The sequence below is a fragment of the Kogia breviceps genome, chromosome 17 (genome assembly GCF_026419965.1).
Source record: "Kogia breviceps isolate mKogBre1 chromosome 17, mKogBre1 haplotype 1, whole genome shotgun sequence".
Lineage (NCBI taxonomy): Eukaryota > Metazoa > Chordata > Mammalia > Artiodactyla > Physeteridae > Kogia > Kogia breviceps.
Window position 1 is genome coordinate 38,299,916 of NC_081326.1, and position 15,892 is coordinate 38,315,807.

Sequence of the window (15,892 nt, forward strand, 5' to 3'; positions counted from 1 at the left end):
GGCATGGAGTGGAGTTACTGAGGGAAGATGAGGTCATAAAGGTCATAAATGGGGTCATAAAGGTAATGCAGCCAGATGATGTCTGCCTGAGGCCATTGCTAGGACTTAGACTCTCACTGTGAGAAGAATGAGGTTTGGAGGGAAAAAGCAGAAATTTTTTTCCTTTGTTGCTAAGAGCAAAATTACCAAATTATTAAAAATGGATGCCCCAGTATTAGGTACCATGTCCCCATCACCCTGGGCATTGTCACAGGGGCTTCCACAGACACCCCCAGGCACTGCAGGATTGAACCAAACGTTCAGAGTGGACTCTTGCTCAGTCTTACAAAGTAGCCCATGGACTGGGACCTGAACAGGGGCTTTGGCTCCACATCAGTCACCTCCCTCTTGCTCTCTGACACTTGCCTACCCTTCCTACTTTCCCTAATCTCCTCTCCAGGAACTCGTCATCAACTATAAGGGTGAGCACATTAGTGGCCGTTCTGTGGCATGAGCAAAGACCCTTGTTCTAGCTGAGATGACAGAGCTGTGGGCCCCTCCTCACAGCTTATGGACTCTGGTGTACCGTGAGCTGTCTTAACTTAGCTTTGCCCCTGAGCAGAAGAGAGCATAAAGGTCAGGAAGGAAGAAGAAAGTGTCACCCACAACGGCCTTAGTGCTACGTTTTTTGCTGGCCCCTAATTAGAAACTGATTTTCAAAGCCAACCCTGCGGGAAATTACGGCTACATTTCCATCCTGACCATGTTTAACAAGGCCTCATGAAGAAAACAAGAAGTTTCTCCTTGATGGTTTCCTCCTGCGGTTGAGAAGGTGTGAGTGAATAAAGGGAGACAGATAACAGCAACTGGTTTCCTATAATAAAGCTGGCAGTGTCTGCTATTCCAGTGATTGAATCTTTAAAGATAAACAGGATTCAGAGAATAAAGGTTAATGTGACACCCTATTGTGATGGTTATTGATAACAGCAGGAAATAGTCATTTACTGTGTTAATATTTCCAAGTGCTGATGTAAGCCACAGGCTATTAGCATTACTGCTGTTCTCATTATGACAGATTAAATAGAAATCATATAAATAATCACTCTGTCCAAAACTTGAAAATAAATTCAACAATGCCTAAAAAAACGGTAGCCTATATGTACATCAGTCTCCTTTACAAAGCCCTCTTACAAGCTACTTTTTCAAATCTTATTGGATACCACACTCCCCATCATCCCCAGTTGTCTAGGGAACGGTTCTCCATATGTTGATGTTCATTAAGATTGTGCAGACTGAGCATTATTAGGAGGATGTGCTTCTTTCCCAACATTCCAGTAAAGAGAGCTCGATTAATATAACTCCTGCCTCTCTTTGCTCCTTTATTCCATAACCCCTGGGAGAAGGACTGACTTATCTGGTGCATTTGTCAAGAATAATTCCACCTTGGCATGTGACGAGTTCTGGCCAATATAAGTGAAAGTGGGGCATGCAATTTCAAGAATGGGCCCTCAAGTGAAGAGCTTGTCTTCCTCCTTCCTGTCTGCTCTAATACAGAGACTATTGCTAGAGCCAGTCTGGACCGCAAGGCAGAAGCTGCATAGTAAGAACAGAGGGGTAGCAGCAAGCTGGGAGCCTGGGTCCCTGATGACTGAAATTACCACACCAGCCTGGACTACGAACCCAGACTTTTAACTTAAGAAATAAACTTCTGCCTCATTTTAGCTCCTGTTATGTTGGATTCTCTGACAATTATAGCCACAGAATGGCAGCAGAGAGTCTAGGAACGCAGGGGCAGGGGGAGATGCAGCCCAGGAAAAGGAAACTCAGTCAATAAGTCCAAATGAAAGAGTAAAGTGATTAAAGGTGAACAGAAAGTAGATGAATGGTGGTGGTGGGGAACATAGTTGGGGAACAATCTAACAAGTCGTGATCTATATTCATACACAAGATTTGTATTCACGTGCACATATAATGGATTCTCATTAATAAGCATAAATACACTAAATGAGTTAATATTTATAAAGCACTTAGAAAAATCCCTAGCACACAGTAAATATTATAAAGGTGCTACTAACTAAAAATAATAAATAAGAATGAATGGTGTGGTGGTTAATTTTGTGTCAAGTTGGCTAGGCTATGGTGTCCAGTTGTTTAGTAAAGCACTTGTCTAGAGTCTGTGGTGAAGGTATATTTTAGATATGATTAAAGATTACAATCAGATGACTGGAAGTAAAGTAGACTGACCCTGTACTGATTCTATTTCTCTAGAGAACACTAATACAAATGGAAAGTTAACATAAACCTGTGCTAGAAGCCACTGGAATTTGTTTGTTGACAGCTGAGAGGTGGGTTGAGGGACCAGAGTAGTCAGACTGGAAGCCTTGTTCAACACATCATCCATCACTCCCCATACCTCCTCTCCTCTCACAGCCACCCTGAGGAATAACCTCTCCAGGACCCCAAATGTTCAGTCACCCTCCTTTCCTTGCCACTGATTTAGAGCAGAAGATGAGAGGGCCCATAAGGGTAACAGTCTACCCCAGCACTGGGAGTAAAGCTTTATAGGCACAGTGTTTCTTTTTGGGGTGATGAAAATGTTCTAGAATAAGAGTGGTGATGGCTAAGCAACATTTCAAATATAATAAATGGAAGTGAATTATTCACTTTAAAATGATTGATTTTATGTTATGTGAACCTCACCTCAATAAATTTTCTTTTTCTTTGGCCATGCCTTGCAGCTTGAGGGATCTTAGTTCCCTGACCAGGGATCAAACCCGTGCCCCCTGCAGTGGAAGCACAGAGTCTTAACCACTGGACTGCCAGGGACGTCCCCAATAAATTTTCAGTGATGAATTTTATGTGATGCGAATTTTACCTCAATAAAAAAATTTCCACCTAATTCCTCCTTGACAAGACAAAGAAAGCCTAAGCTCTCCTAGTGCCTCCATGTCATAGCTTTCCCAGGGAAGCATTTCCTCATGGGCAGGACAGAGTTCAGTATCACACTCACCTGGTAGCAGACCTCAAGCGAAGTCCACCAACTAACCTACTGTCAATAATGAAAGGGATATCTTGGCCTCCATATTGACTCTTTATTCTCCAATCTTAACAAGGCATAAAGGCTGAAGGACGCCAGGGTTGATGGCTCCCAGTAACTGAGGTTGTCCACACCAACTCAGTCTTATCTCCCATGACCACGTGTACCCCAAGTACAGAGTGGCTGGGACATTTGGAAGCCTTACCTGGAGTCAGGAAACTTCTGCTCTGCTTTTACAATACATGCTTTCTTTTTCCCCATCCTGAACATAAGTAACCCTAAAGCTGGATACAGCCCTACTGTGTCTCGTGACTTTGTCAATCTGAACGACCTGAGCAGAATAGGTGGTACAATCAAATCAATTGCATCGACGGTAAAATATCATTTCTATGCTACTCTGTGACAGTATGAGCATCTATGTGTACCAAATATTTCCATCAAGATAAAAATAAAGATAACAGCAAAGATGAGGGATAAGATGTTGAAGTGAGCTTCCCTCCCATCCCATGCTACGTCCCTACCTATGACATTAAACATATTTAAAACTACTCAAAAATGTCTTTAGTATTTGCTGATATTTCCTCAAAAAATAAAAATAAAGGAATTGTTTGGTCTGCTTTGTTGGATTTTCATTATCTCTTACTCAAAGAGATTTATAATTTTTTTAATAAAGATTAAATTACATTTAACACTTTAGGTTTTCAAATAAGTGTAACAAAGTCCAACAAACCATTCTGTCTGCGTCAATAAAGATTTTTTTCCCACAGTTTTTTTACCATAAAAGCTGTATGCTGAACTGGTTTTGATTTTGTGGACAAGGGCTCTCAGGGGATGAAAGTCTGTAATGGCTTGAAGCAAAGAGCACAGACCAGCTACAGAAAGCTATTCTAAACAAACAAACAAACAAAATTCTGTGCCACACAAGATAAGAGAAAATAATACCCCTTAGTTGAGTCCTTCCTTCAACAACAAAAATAGCATGTCTACAAACCCCTCTAAGGCCCAATATACTAATTTGGAACCAACTCAGAGAAACAGTGCCATCTGCTGATTATACATGCTGTTTGCTGCAAGTCACAGAATTTCAATCTTGCCAACATTAATATGACAAACACCAAAGTTGCCAGGCAAGGGACTTCCCTGGGGGTCCAGCGGGTAAGACTCCGCACTCCCAACGCATGGGTCCTGGGTTCAATCCCGGGACCCCTGCATTGGGAACTAGATCCTGCATGCGTGCCACAGCTAAGAAGCCCGCAGGCAGCAACTAAAGATTCTTCATGCCACAATGACGATCCCGCATGCCACAACTAAGACCCGGCGCAGCCTAATTAAGTAAGTAAGTAAGTAAATAAATAAATAAATAAAATGAACAGCGATACTGGAAATAGAATTATACTGTATTATCAGTGTGTAGTATTTTTTTAAACATAAATAAATAAAGTTGCCAGGCAATGTGATGTAGCCTTGATTGCAATACTCAGAAACAAAATGACAGCAGGGTTTTTTGACTTGTTCCTTTATCACACACCCTGTTCAATGGATGGATAGGCTGTCGGGAAGTTGAATTCTACAGATCAGAGCTGCTCACGTTTTAATTCATCATTAGTGATTCAGTCCTAATGAGAATGTGATTTAAATGTATTTGAATGTGATTAAAATGTATTTATCTTGTCACTTAGAGCAAGATGTTCACATGAATATGTGTCAAAGGTGTATTTGTGTAATTCGAAATGAATCATGTATGTGACTCAAATAATACCCATTGCACTGACAGCTTTTGTCAGCTCATGTAGCAGACTGATGGAAATCATGGAATCAAAAAGGGAAATCTCTATGCAGCCAGAAGAAAAAAAAAATCGCTGGCTCTGCCTTCTTCAGTGTCAAGCACAGCTCCATGCTCAGAAATTGGCTTTAAAAAATACCCTGGAACTGAGATCTCTGAGCAAGGAAGCCGATCATGGCAACTAAGGGGGAAAAACAATGAAGTATTCATTCACTCATTCATTCATTTCTTACTTAAAAGTAGCTGTCTTGTACCAGGGACTATACAAGGTACTGAGATACTAGGATGAATAAGATAAAATCCCTGTCCTCAAAGAATTCAGCTTAGCATGAGAGGGAGAAAGGTAAATAAACAGTTACAAACTATGTTAAATGCTACATAGCAGAGGTACGGACTAGGAGTAGATGATGGACAAAAGAATTTTTTATAAATTGAGTATCTACCACAGAAGAGGTGCTTTGTATGTGGAACCCAGATGTTAACACGTACTCTCTACCACCTGCGTTCAATGCGTTTGAATCCCCACAAACCTCCGGCCTGTGAGAGTTTGTCCCAAAGGCTTCCTCGATTCCCAAGGGCCAGGCACTGTGCTTCTCAGCCTCTGGGCTCCTGTGTCATGCACGCTGCCTTTGTCCCATGTCACATGGATTCCCTCAGCAAACTCAGCCTCTCTTCTGAAATTCTGGCAAGATTTCAGGGTGGGGCAGAGATGAAGGGAACGTTACTTTCCACACTACTTAGCAAACAACCAACTGGAGAACAACTGTAATTCAAATATCCTCCCTGGTTCTCATCACAGAGTTTCCCTTATCTAACCCAGTCCCAGAGTCCCTCCGTATTCTCCCCTCACCCTTCCCTCTCAGATGGTCTCCAAAATTCCAAATTTTTCTTCCTCCATTACACTTTGACAGCAACCAACACCCACGGTCTTGAAAGGTTCACCCAAGTATTAACATGTGTTTTTCCGAATGCAGTAAAGATAGTATTTCTCCACAGACAAAGAAAACACATTTATAGTTACCGAAGGGGAAAGGGAGTGGGGAGGGATAAATTAGGAGTTTGGGATCAACAGATACACATGACTATATATAAAATAGATAAACAACAAAGACCTACTGTATAGCACAGGGAACTATATTCAGTATCTTATAATAGTCTATAATGGTAAAGAATCTGAAAAAGAATAGATATATACGTATAACTGAATCACTTTGTTGTACACCTGAAATTAACACAACATTGTAAACCAACTATACTTCAAAAAGAAAATAAAAAATAAAAAGATAGTATTTCTCTACCTGGCTGGCCATATATTATTTCATTTAAGGTTCACAACTACCCTTGGACATATCATTGAACAGACAGGAAAACTCAATTCATCTAAGACAATACTAACCCTATGTCATAGGTTGCTAATGCATGGAAAGCACTTAGCATTTAGAACACAGTAATAAACACTTCATAAATGTTAGCCATTATTATTTTTATCACTATAATATTTGTTCTCTTTTGTAGCTACACTTACGACCTAGGTAATATCCTCCAATCTCATGACTTTATTAAATACCATCTACACGCTGACAAATCCTAAATTCATCTCCAGCCTTGACCAATGCTTCTGAATTCAACTCATGTACCAAACTGCTTATCTGACATCTCCACTGGATTATCTAATAGGCATATCAAACTTGACATAATCAAATGTGAACTTGTGCTTTTCCCCCACAAACCTCTCCTCTCCCAGTCTTCTTATCTCAGTAACTGGCAACTCCATTTCTCCTTTGGCTCAGACCAGAAACCCTGGATCATTCCAAATGACTCCAAGATCACTCGTGATTTTTCTCTTTTTCTTATACCTTTCATTAAATCCATTCAGATATCTTGTTGGCCCTACCTTCAAAAATATGCAGAATTCAACACTGCCCTGCTACCACTTGGTCTAAATCACCAACACCTCTTGACTGGATTATGGCAAGAGCCTCATAACTCATCTCATTGTTTCTACCACAGTCTGTTCTCATCACAGAGCAACTCAGATCATGACTTTCCTTGGCTCAATTTCCAGAGGTTTTCCATCTCCCTCAGAGTAAAACTAAAGCCCTCAAAGTGGTCTTCAATGCCCTGCAACATTTGATCCCCCATTGCAATTACCTCTTTCACCTCAGCTCTAACTTGCTTCTTACTTTCTCCACACAGCCTCTGGCTGTTTCTCAGATATGTCGAACACTCCTTCACCTGTCTCAGGACCTCTACACTTGTGGTTCCTTCTGTCTGGAACACTTTTTTCCAGAGAATGTCATGGTTCTCAATCCCTCAGTTTTTTCCGGTCTCTGCATAAATCCACCCTATATAAATAGCAATCCCCATCCCCACCTTGTTTAGTATCTCTCTTATTCTGCTTATTTCTTTTCATAGCACTTATCACCATGTGCAATATTATATATGTGCATTATTCTCACGGTGCTAGAATGAAAGCACAATGAGGGCAGAGACTTTGCCTATTTGTTATATGCATAACCCCTAAGACAATGTCCAGCATGAACTAGGTACTCAATAAATATCTGTGGAATGACAAGTGAGTTTAATCGTTTAATCAAAATTAAGAAAGGCAGGAATTTCAAGAAGTATACCAATACCTAATGTGAACAGAAGTCAAGATAAAGACTGCAAAGAGTTCACTGCATTTGTCAACTAGGGAGTTGCTGGGATAGAGGCCTTGAGTGTTGGGAAGGGACACATTAAGAAGAGAACTCTCTTCTGAAAATGGATAGTACTGATGATTGTATAACACTGTGAATGTACAGATAGTAATTCATTTTGTCATGGTCTATTTTTCAAATGTGGTATAAAGCAAAACTTCTAATACACGATATCTGTAAGGCATTGAAGGAAGGCCTGGAAAGACAGACAAGCTGGACTGCAGTGAAGCTGCAACACTGGCCTCAACTGAGGAGCTCTGGAGCTGGAATGATCCTGAAGGGTTGTCCCAAATTGAGGCAAGGAAGCTGGGCCTTTCTACCCTGCATCAACAAACCACTGGATGCCAGCCACCCAGGGAAGGGAGAGTAACCTTGAGCGAGGCAGCTCCTTTCAGCTGTGGGATATTCTTAGGGAGAGATTTGGCTATGAGTGGTCAGAGGCAGCACTCCCAGTAGCTGGGTAAATGAGCACATTGGTCCTGAAGGGGGCAATCTGGGCAATACACCCTAGTATACACTACAGTTAAGATAGACAATAAAGTTGCTAGTCTCTTATCATTTTTTTTTTAAGATTTTACACCTGAGAATATGTGATGCAAGATACATATTGAAAGACATTTTATATGCAAAGCCTCATATAAGAGGCATATACATAGGGCCAAGAAACATCATTTTTGCTTTTTATTAGTTGACTACTTCCTTACCAACAAACTTGATGCCCAAACTGCCAGTTCACGAATCCTAGATGTACAAATGCCCAGGCATGGCACTACAGATCTAAAGAACTCAAATTTGATGATACACAATTGAGTCTTTATTCAACACCTCAAGACAATATTCAGTCTAAAAGAAATTTCCCTAAAAGGAAGCAAAAGCTGATTACAGAAACCCCAACTGGAGATTAAATGAGTAACACCTTTCTCCTTGCAGACTTCAGTCTTCTAAAGCCTGCTTTGTACATTAAAACTTTCTATTTAATGTCAAAATTTACTACAGAAACCCCTTGACATGATGGTAGCTGAACCATTAACCAGTGTACAAACAATGCTTGGTGGACATGGCTTTACAGTCTGAAGTCCCAGATTAGAAACCGGTGCTTTGAGGTGTCCAGTACTCATCCCCGTCCTGCCACAACCCACAGACCATTCTCACCCAAACCGCCCGGCAGCAACTATTATATCCAACTGAATCTTCAGCATTAGCAATCCTAGTCTCTGATTCTCTTTCTCCTTTGAGCTGTAGTTTAAACTTATCAAATTTTTCAGTTGTCTCCCACATCTATGTCTAATAATCCTAATCAGTTTAGATTTCCCAAAGATAGACACTGGGCGCTTTACCTTTTAATATTCCTTATGAAAATTCCTTAGAAATTCCTTAATGAAACTGCATGAATTATGAAATTATTAATAAACAATTATAGGATGATAGAAGTACATCTTTAATGTTTCAATATTTAAGAATATATACAAAAAATTAAACAACTCAGTTTGGATTATTATATCAAAACTAATACATTTTGCAATAAAATATATTATTATAACTAAAATAATTCTATTTGTTTTCCAAAATTACATTTACTTACTGGATTAATTTTTTAAAGGGGGTTATATAGCAGTAGTTTGATTGGTTATATTCTGAAAAAAGAATGACACATTTTCTCTTATCCTTTCAAGAAAAGGATCTGTAAGATTTAAATGATCTCCAGAAAAATGTTTCCATTGCTTCAGCTGTGACATGGAGACAGGTTTCAGGGAGTCAGACTTCTGTTGATGTGTACCAAGCTGACAATTTCTAAAGACAGGGAATTTTTCCAATGAATCACCTGAAATAAGTAAAATGATAAGAAAATCCTTAGGCCAATCAATATCCTATTACATACAATACTTTTTAAATATATTATGAGTTTATATGATTTGTTACATTTGATCACCATGGTTTATGTTAAAATAAGCGAATTTAATTAATTCATTCCTTCTACAAATATTTATAAATTGTTTACAATGTGCTGATTTGAGCAATGGGGGCCAAAGTGGTGAACAAAAATAGATAATGGTCTCTGTTTTCAAGGACTTTATGGTCTAGCAGGAGAAATACACATTAAACAAATAATCATCCAGAGAGATGTATTACAGGTCCACAATTCCTTACCTAAAAGCCTGTGGGGCCAGATACGTTTCCAAATTCAGAACATAACTGTAATAATGTGGGTTAACACTCCATAATCAAACTCAATAATATTCTGCAGCAAGGGCTTCCCTGGTTGCACAGTGGTTAAGAATCCACCTGCCAATGCAGGGGACATGGGTTCGAGCCCTGGTCCGGGAAGAGCCCACATGCTGCGGAGCAACTAAGCCCGTGCACCACAACTATTGAGGCTGCACTACAGAGCCCTTGAGCCACAACTACTGAAGCCCGCGTGCCTAGAGCCTGTGCTCTGCCACAAGAGAAGCCACTGCAATGAGAAGCCCACGCACCGCAACAAAGAGTAGCCCCCACTCGCCGCAACTAGAGAAAGCCTGCGTGCATCAACGAACACCCAACGCAACCAAAAATAAATAAAATCTTTTAAAAAGAGAACATCAGACTGGATAAAAAATAAAATCCAGCCTCATGCTGTTTACATGAAAGATACCTAAAACATCAGGACACAGAAAGATTCAAGGTAAAAGAATAGAAAAAGATATACCAGACAAATACTAACAATAAGAAAGTCAGTGTATTTGCTGTACACCTGGAACTAACACATCGTAAATCAACTATACTCCAATAAAGACTTTTTAAAGTCAATGTAATATATTAACTAAAGACAAAATGAAAGCAAAAGACATCAGGGATAAAGCAATCACTACATAATAATAAAATAAATAATAATGAAAAAATTTTTATAAAGAAGATACAAAATATATAAAGCAAAAATGGACAGAATAACAAGAAACTGACAAATCCACTGTCATACTGTAAGATTTTAACAAATCCCTTTCAATAACAGATATGTCTAACACAGTATTAGGTCACAGAAATAGAAAAATGGGCAAATTATATGAGCAGGTGGTTCACATAAAGGAAATACAGCTCTTAACCACAAGAAAATATACTCAACTTCACTTATAATAAAGTTAAATTAAATTAAAACTAGATCAATATACCATTTTTTAACGATCAGATTGGCAAAAATCCAAACAATTGATAATCCTAAACTGGTAAAGCTGTGGGGAAATAGTATATTGTTGGTGGGGTATAAATGATACAACCCCCAGTGGAGGGCACCTTAGCAAGATCTATCAAAGTTACAAATGCACATATTCTCGGATACAGCAACACTGATAATTTACCTTATAGAGATATTTGAATATATGGAAAAAGATGTACGAATAAAGATATATACTGACTGGAAAGAACCTAATTATACAGCTGTAAGGTCAGATGAATAAATTATGGTCTATTCATACAAGGGAGGATTATATAGCTGAGAGAAAAAAAGAATGAGGAATCTCTTTAATGATACGGGAAGATCTCAAGATACTATTCAATGAAACAGGTACAGAACTATACACATATTACACTACCCTTTACTGGGGGTAAAACTGGGCAAGAGTTCCTTGCATATGCATAAAAATATATCTAGAAGGATAAACAAAAAACTAATAATACTGGTTTCGCATAGGGTAGCAGGACTAGAAACTAGGCAGGTGATGGCATTATGGGAGGAAGAGTTTTCACCATATACATTTTATATTTTTAAACAGTTGAGACAGGTAAATATATTACCAATTTTTCAGTTAAGTTAGTAAATTTTTAAATCTGTAAAATAAGAAAAAACTAATTCGGTAACAGAAAATTTGACTAATATAGCAAACTCTAAACTAAGTAATTAAGAGAATACACATGCTTTTCATGTACAAAAACATTTACAAAGTAAACACACCAGGCCACACACCAAGTCTCTATAGTTTCCAAAGAATCAATATCATGCAGACCATATTTGTGACTACAGTGCAGTAGCCAAAATTCAATAACAAAAACTAAAATACATTTTAAAACATACTTTTAAATACCTCATGAGCCAAAGAATAAATTATAATGGAAAAAAATATATTTAGAACTGAATAATAAAAAGACTGCATATCAAAATTATGAGATTTAGCTTAGAGGAAAATTTACAGCCTTAAATTCCCATTTCAGAAAAGAGAACTGAGAACCATTAAGCTAAGGATTCAACTTTAGAAAATAAGAAAAAAAAAAATTAGATAAATACAGGGGAAAAGAGAAATAATAAGAGAAGAAATTACTAAGATGGAAAAATCATACTATAGAGAAGATCAGTGTGGATTATATAAAATATAAATTCTTCCATGTTAGTCTTATACAGTTTTACTTCTTAAACCCATCTCAACACAATTTATCAAGTGACTTCCAACTACCGGACATTGCTTGCTCAAGTCCTACTCCTGATCCAGTACCTATTTGAATGGTATTAATTCTGGACGGTTGACACTTTCAGCCTCATTTAAGCAGCGTGAGCAGTGCGTGAAGCACTGAGAAGTATGGCAGCCCATGCTTACTGCCCCAGAAAATATGACCTCATTAGGAATAACTTCTACACAAAATAAACAGTAGGACTATTCTGTCAAGTGTTATATGTTTTTTGTGAAATAGAAATAAGGATTAAAAACATTTCCCTAATTCTGAAGTCATTACTATCAGGATTTGAAAGATTTTACCAATAGGCCAAATTTGTCACAACTGATTTGGAAATAAGAAGCTAAATTGAGAGAACTAATAAGGTTCTAACTAAAATTTTCTCAAATACCCATGTGGCAGCTGCCCTGTGACCTGAGGAAAAAAGAAAACTAACATATGCAAGAGGTAAATATTTTAGTTATTCTGTATTTAAATATTTTCAACTACTAAAGAGAGAACAATTAACTTTACCATCACAACGATTTAAAAACAACTAACCTGCATGATTTTCTCCTGTACATTCACAGTCAAGCAGGTCATGAGTAACACAATGTGAATTTTCATGTAATGTGAACAAATTTTTAAGTTCTTCTACTGAAAACTGAATATGATCACACGTCTTGGTTAGGTCTACAACTGCCCCAGAAAGACCTTGCTTACTGATCTGCCGTTGATAGATCTTTTCTTCTATTGTACCTGAAGAGAAAACATTCATTAGATTTCCTTCAGATCTTTACATCTGTTATTTTTGTAGGGTAAAGCATGTTTATTAGTATACTAGCTAACAAAATAACAGTATTCCTGATATTTAAGCACAGACTAACAAAAAACAATCTTTAATTATTCAAAGGGAATACATTTTTGTCACACTGAAGGGTTATTACCTGTGGTTAGGAGTCTGTAAATATGTACAGGATGTTTCTGACCATCTCTCCACACTCTAGACATTGCCTATAGAAAATTAATGAGAATTCTGAGAGTACAAGTAGAAACTAATAATAACCCTTCCCACATAAGCAACTTGCATTAATACAATTAAGATTAGGAATTCTAGATTTCCCTTACAGCTTCAAAAAACAAAGCCCAGGCATACCTAAGCATTCTCCACTTCAAATTTTTTTCCTGGGATAAAGAAAGGGATGAATGAACACTCACTGTGGTACTGTAAAATAATTACAGGGTGCCATGCAACAGTGAGAGGGTCTATCTGCATCAAAAAATGGGACAGTGAGTTTGGGCAGTAAGAATGCAAAGAATTGGGCTTCCCTGGTGGTGCAGTGGTTGAGAATCCGCCTGCCAATGCAGGAGACACGGGTTCGTGCCCCGGTCCGGGAAGATCCCACATGCCCCGGAGCAACTAAGCCCGTGAGCCATGGCCACTAGGCCTGCGCGTCCGGAGCCTGCGCTCCGCAACGGGTGAGGCCACAACAGTGAGAGGCCCGCATACCGCAAAAAAAAAAAAAAAAAAAAAAAAAAAAAGAATGCAAAGAATCAAGTATAGCAGTAGCATGGAAGGTTTATTCTCAGTCCAAGACGCTAATGATTCACCTCTAAGGAATACCTAGGATACCTGCAATCAGCTCAGGCTCTAGGTAGATATCTGTGGTTTTAGGATTTATCAACGATACTATACAGTAAAAGGTTGATGTTCAAACCTTGCACATTCCAAAGAAAAATCTGGCCTTCAACCAGCTCCTGGAAGCCCTGGAATATCCTGCCCAATAAGAGCATCTTAGTTTACCTGGGGCCTTGGGCCAAACCAAGTAGTTTATGTTAACAGTGTGATTTAGGTGGGGACTTGGGTCAGTTGACCTCTGCAGGGATTGAAGACTGAGCAACTAAGGTCAGTCACACAGGTATCCATGCCTACATGACTGACCTCCAACAAAAACTCTGGACACCAAGGCTCAAGTGAACTTCTCTGGTTGACAATATTCCATGTGTTGTCACTCATTAATGTTGGGAAAATTAAGTGTTGTTCCATGCAAATCTAGTGGGAAAGGACAACTGGAAGCTTGTGCCTGGTCTCTCCTGGACTCTACCCTATGCACCTTCTACCTGTGTTGATTTGAGTCTGTATCCTTTCACTGTAATAAAACTTAACTATGAATATAGCTGTTTTTCTTGATTCTGTGAGTCTTTCTAGTGAATCACTGAACCCGAGGGTTGTCTCCAGGTCTCCTAACATGGATACCATATGAGGTGCAAATCCATAGGTAGAAATCTCAAAACACATGAAAATGGACTGTATTCTGAAGAAAACCAAAGGCTGCCTCTGAAATATTTCCCTAAATAAGCTAATTTTATATCTTTACCATACCCTGCACAAACACTGATCATAGCACCTGAAACACTTTATTGTCTTCCCCTGATGGTCATGAGGATCCTGAAGGCCCAACTACACAGTGTATTAGAGCCTGGAGACATACAGGTTTGGGTGTGAATCCTGGCTCTGCCTCTTAAAAGCTATGTGACTGAGAACAAGCTTCCATATCTTCATCTGTAAAACAAGGCTTAGAATATCCACACTTGTAGGACTATTGTGAAGATTAAACAGATGTAAAGCACTTAGCAGAGTGCCTGATACAAAATAAGGGTTCAATATGCAGCAGTTATTATACATCTTCATCCTCGTATCCCTAGCAGGCACTGTATCCCCCATAGGCATTCTATAATGTTTGTTTAATGCATAAACAGTCCTACCTGGATATCAGTGGCTGGATTCCAATCAATGTCATAGAGAATTAAGTGAGATCCTCCAATAAGGTTAAGTCCCACACCACCAGCTTTTGAACTTAACAAAAAAATAAAATCAGAAGAGTATTTACTATTAAAGCCATCAACAATTTGTTGCCTTTGAGAGATCTGCGTCTGTCCATCAAGTCTTGTATAAGCATATCCATGACGCTTGCATACTTCTTGTAAAATATTCAAGGTTTGTGTATAGTTGGATACCAACACCACCCTGTCAATCAAAAAGAAAGAATCTTTATACACAATTTAAAAGCAGTATTAGATTTTTTTTAATTGAAGGAAAATACCACAATAATACTATCATTGATATTTATAGAACATCCAACAATGACCTTGTACAATTAAAACACAGATTCTCCTTCAAATTCAATTTTAAAATCAGTACCTAAGAGGGAATTCCCTGGCCATCCAGTGGTTAGGACTCTGCACTTTCACTGCCGAGAGCACAGGTTCAATCCCTGGTTGTGGAGCTGGGATTCCCACAAGCCATGTGGCTAAAAAAAGAGTCAATATCTAAGAGACTTCCAGCATCAAGATAGTGGAGTAAAGAACTTTCTGCTTTCTTTACCTCTCTTAAGTCACCCTAAGAACAGCAGGAGAATAAGAAACAGAAATACAAACTCTAATGAAACAGGAGACATTTATATATGAAAACAGAGAATAGTGGAATGGTGACCTGCTTAGGAGTACAGAGAAAGTGAAACTTAAGTGCCCAAAGAGAGAGATTCCAATAAGAAACAGGTACAAGTTCATTCACACCATAGAATCTCGTAAAGGCAGCTCAGAAGAAAGGAGTTTAGACTGGAGCTATTACAAGAGCACTGCACTGGTAAGTAGAACTCAGGCCCTCATCCCATGTAACTAGTTGGCTTTTCTTTCTCAACTAGAATGTTTATTCTCTGGAGAAAGTAAACCTAAGAAACTTAGACCAGGGAACTCTAGAAGGCAGGGATATAGTGACAAACCAAAATTAAAGTCTGCATAATGGATGGTAAGATCCCAGTCCCCTTTTTCTGCCAACTCCCAGAACACCAGCAGCCAAGCATTTCTCTCACATTCCACACCCCAAGAAAGATATTATTGGAAGATTCATCTCTGGAATGACTTATTTGAATGACCCCAGAGAAAAGGTCCACAGATAGGGAATCCCCAAATAAAAAAGCCAGCTCGCTACCTGTT

General features: G+C 38.7%; 1 protein-coding gene across 7 annotated transcripts in view; it reads right to left on the reverse strand.

Annotated features, from left to right (window-relative positions):
- Positions 1–4,396: 4,396 nt before the first annotated feature.
- Positions 4,397–15,892, reverse strand: part of RAD54B (RAD54 homolog B) — a 107,083-nt gene continuing 95,587 nt past the window's right edge. For 3 of the 7 annotated variants that reach the window (XM_067017297.1, XM_067017295.1, XM_067017298.1), the window contains 5 exons: positions 14,663–14,924; positions 12,844–12,910; positions 12,458–12,655; positions 9,081–9,320; positions 4,403–5,481 (listed from right to left, as the gene is read on the reverse strand). In XM_067017297.1, the coding sequence (XP_066873398.1) occupies positions 9,103–9,320; positions 12,458–12,655; positions 12,844–12,910; positions 14,663–14,924 (745 nt within the window). In that variant the 3' untranslated portion in view covers positions 4,403–5,481; positions 9,081–9,102. Of the gene's footprint in view, positions 5,482–8,298; positions 9,321–12,457; positions 12,656–12,843; positions 12,911–14,662; positions 14,925–15,892 lie in introns of those variants that run through there. The other 4 variants (XM_067017296.1, XM_067017300.1, XM_067017301.1 and 1 more) reach the window with 2 other exon arrangements.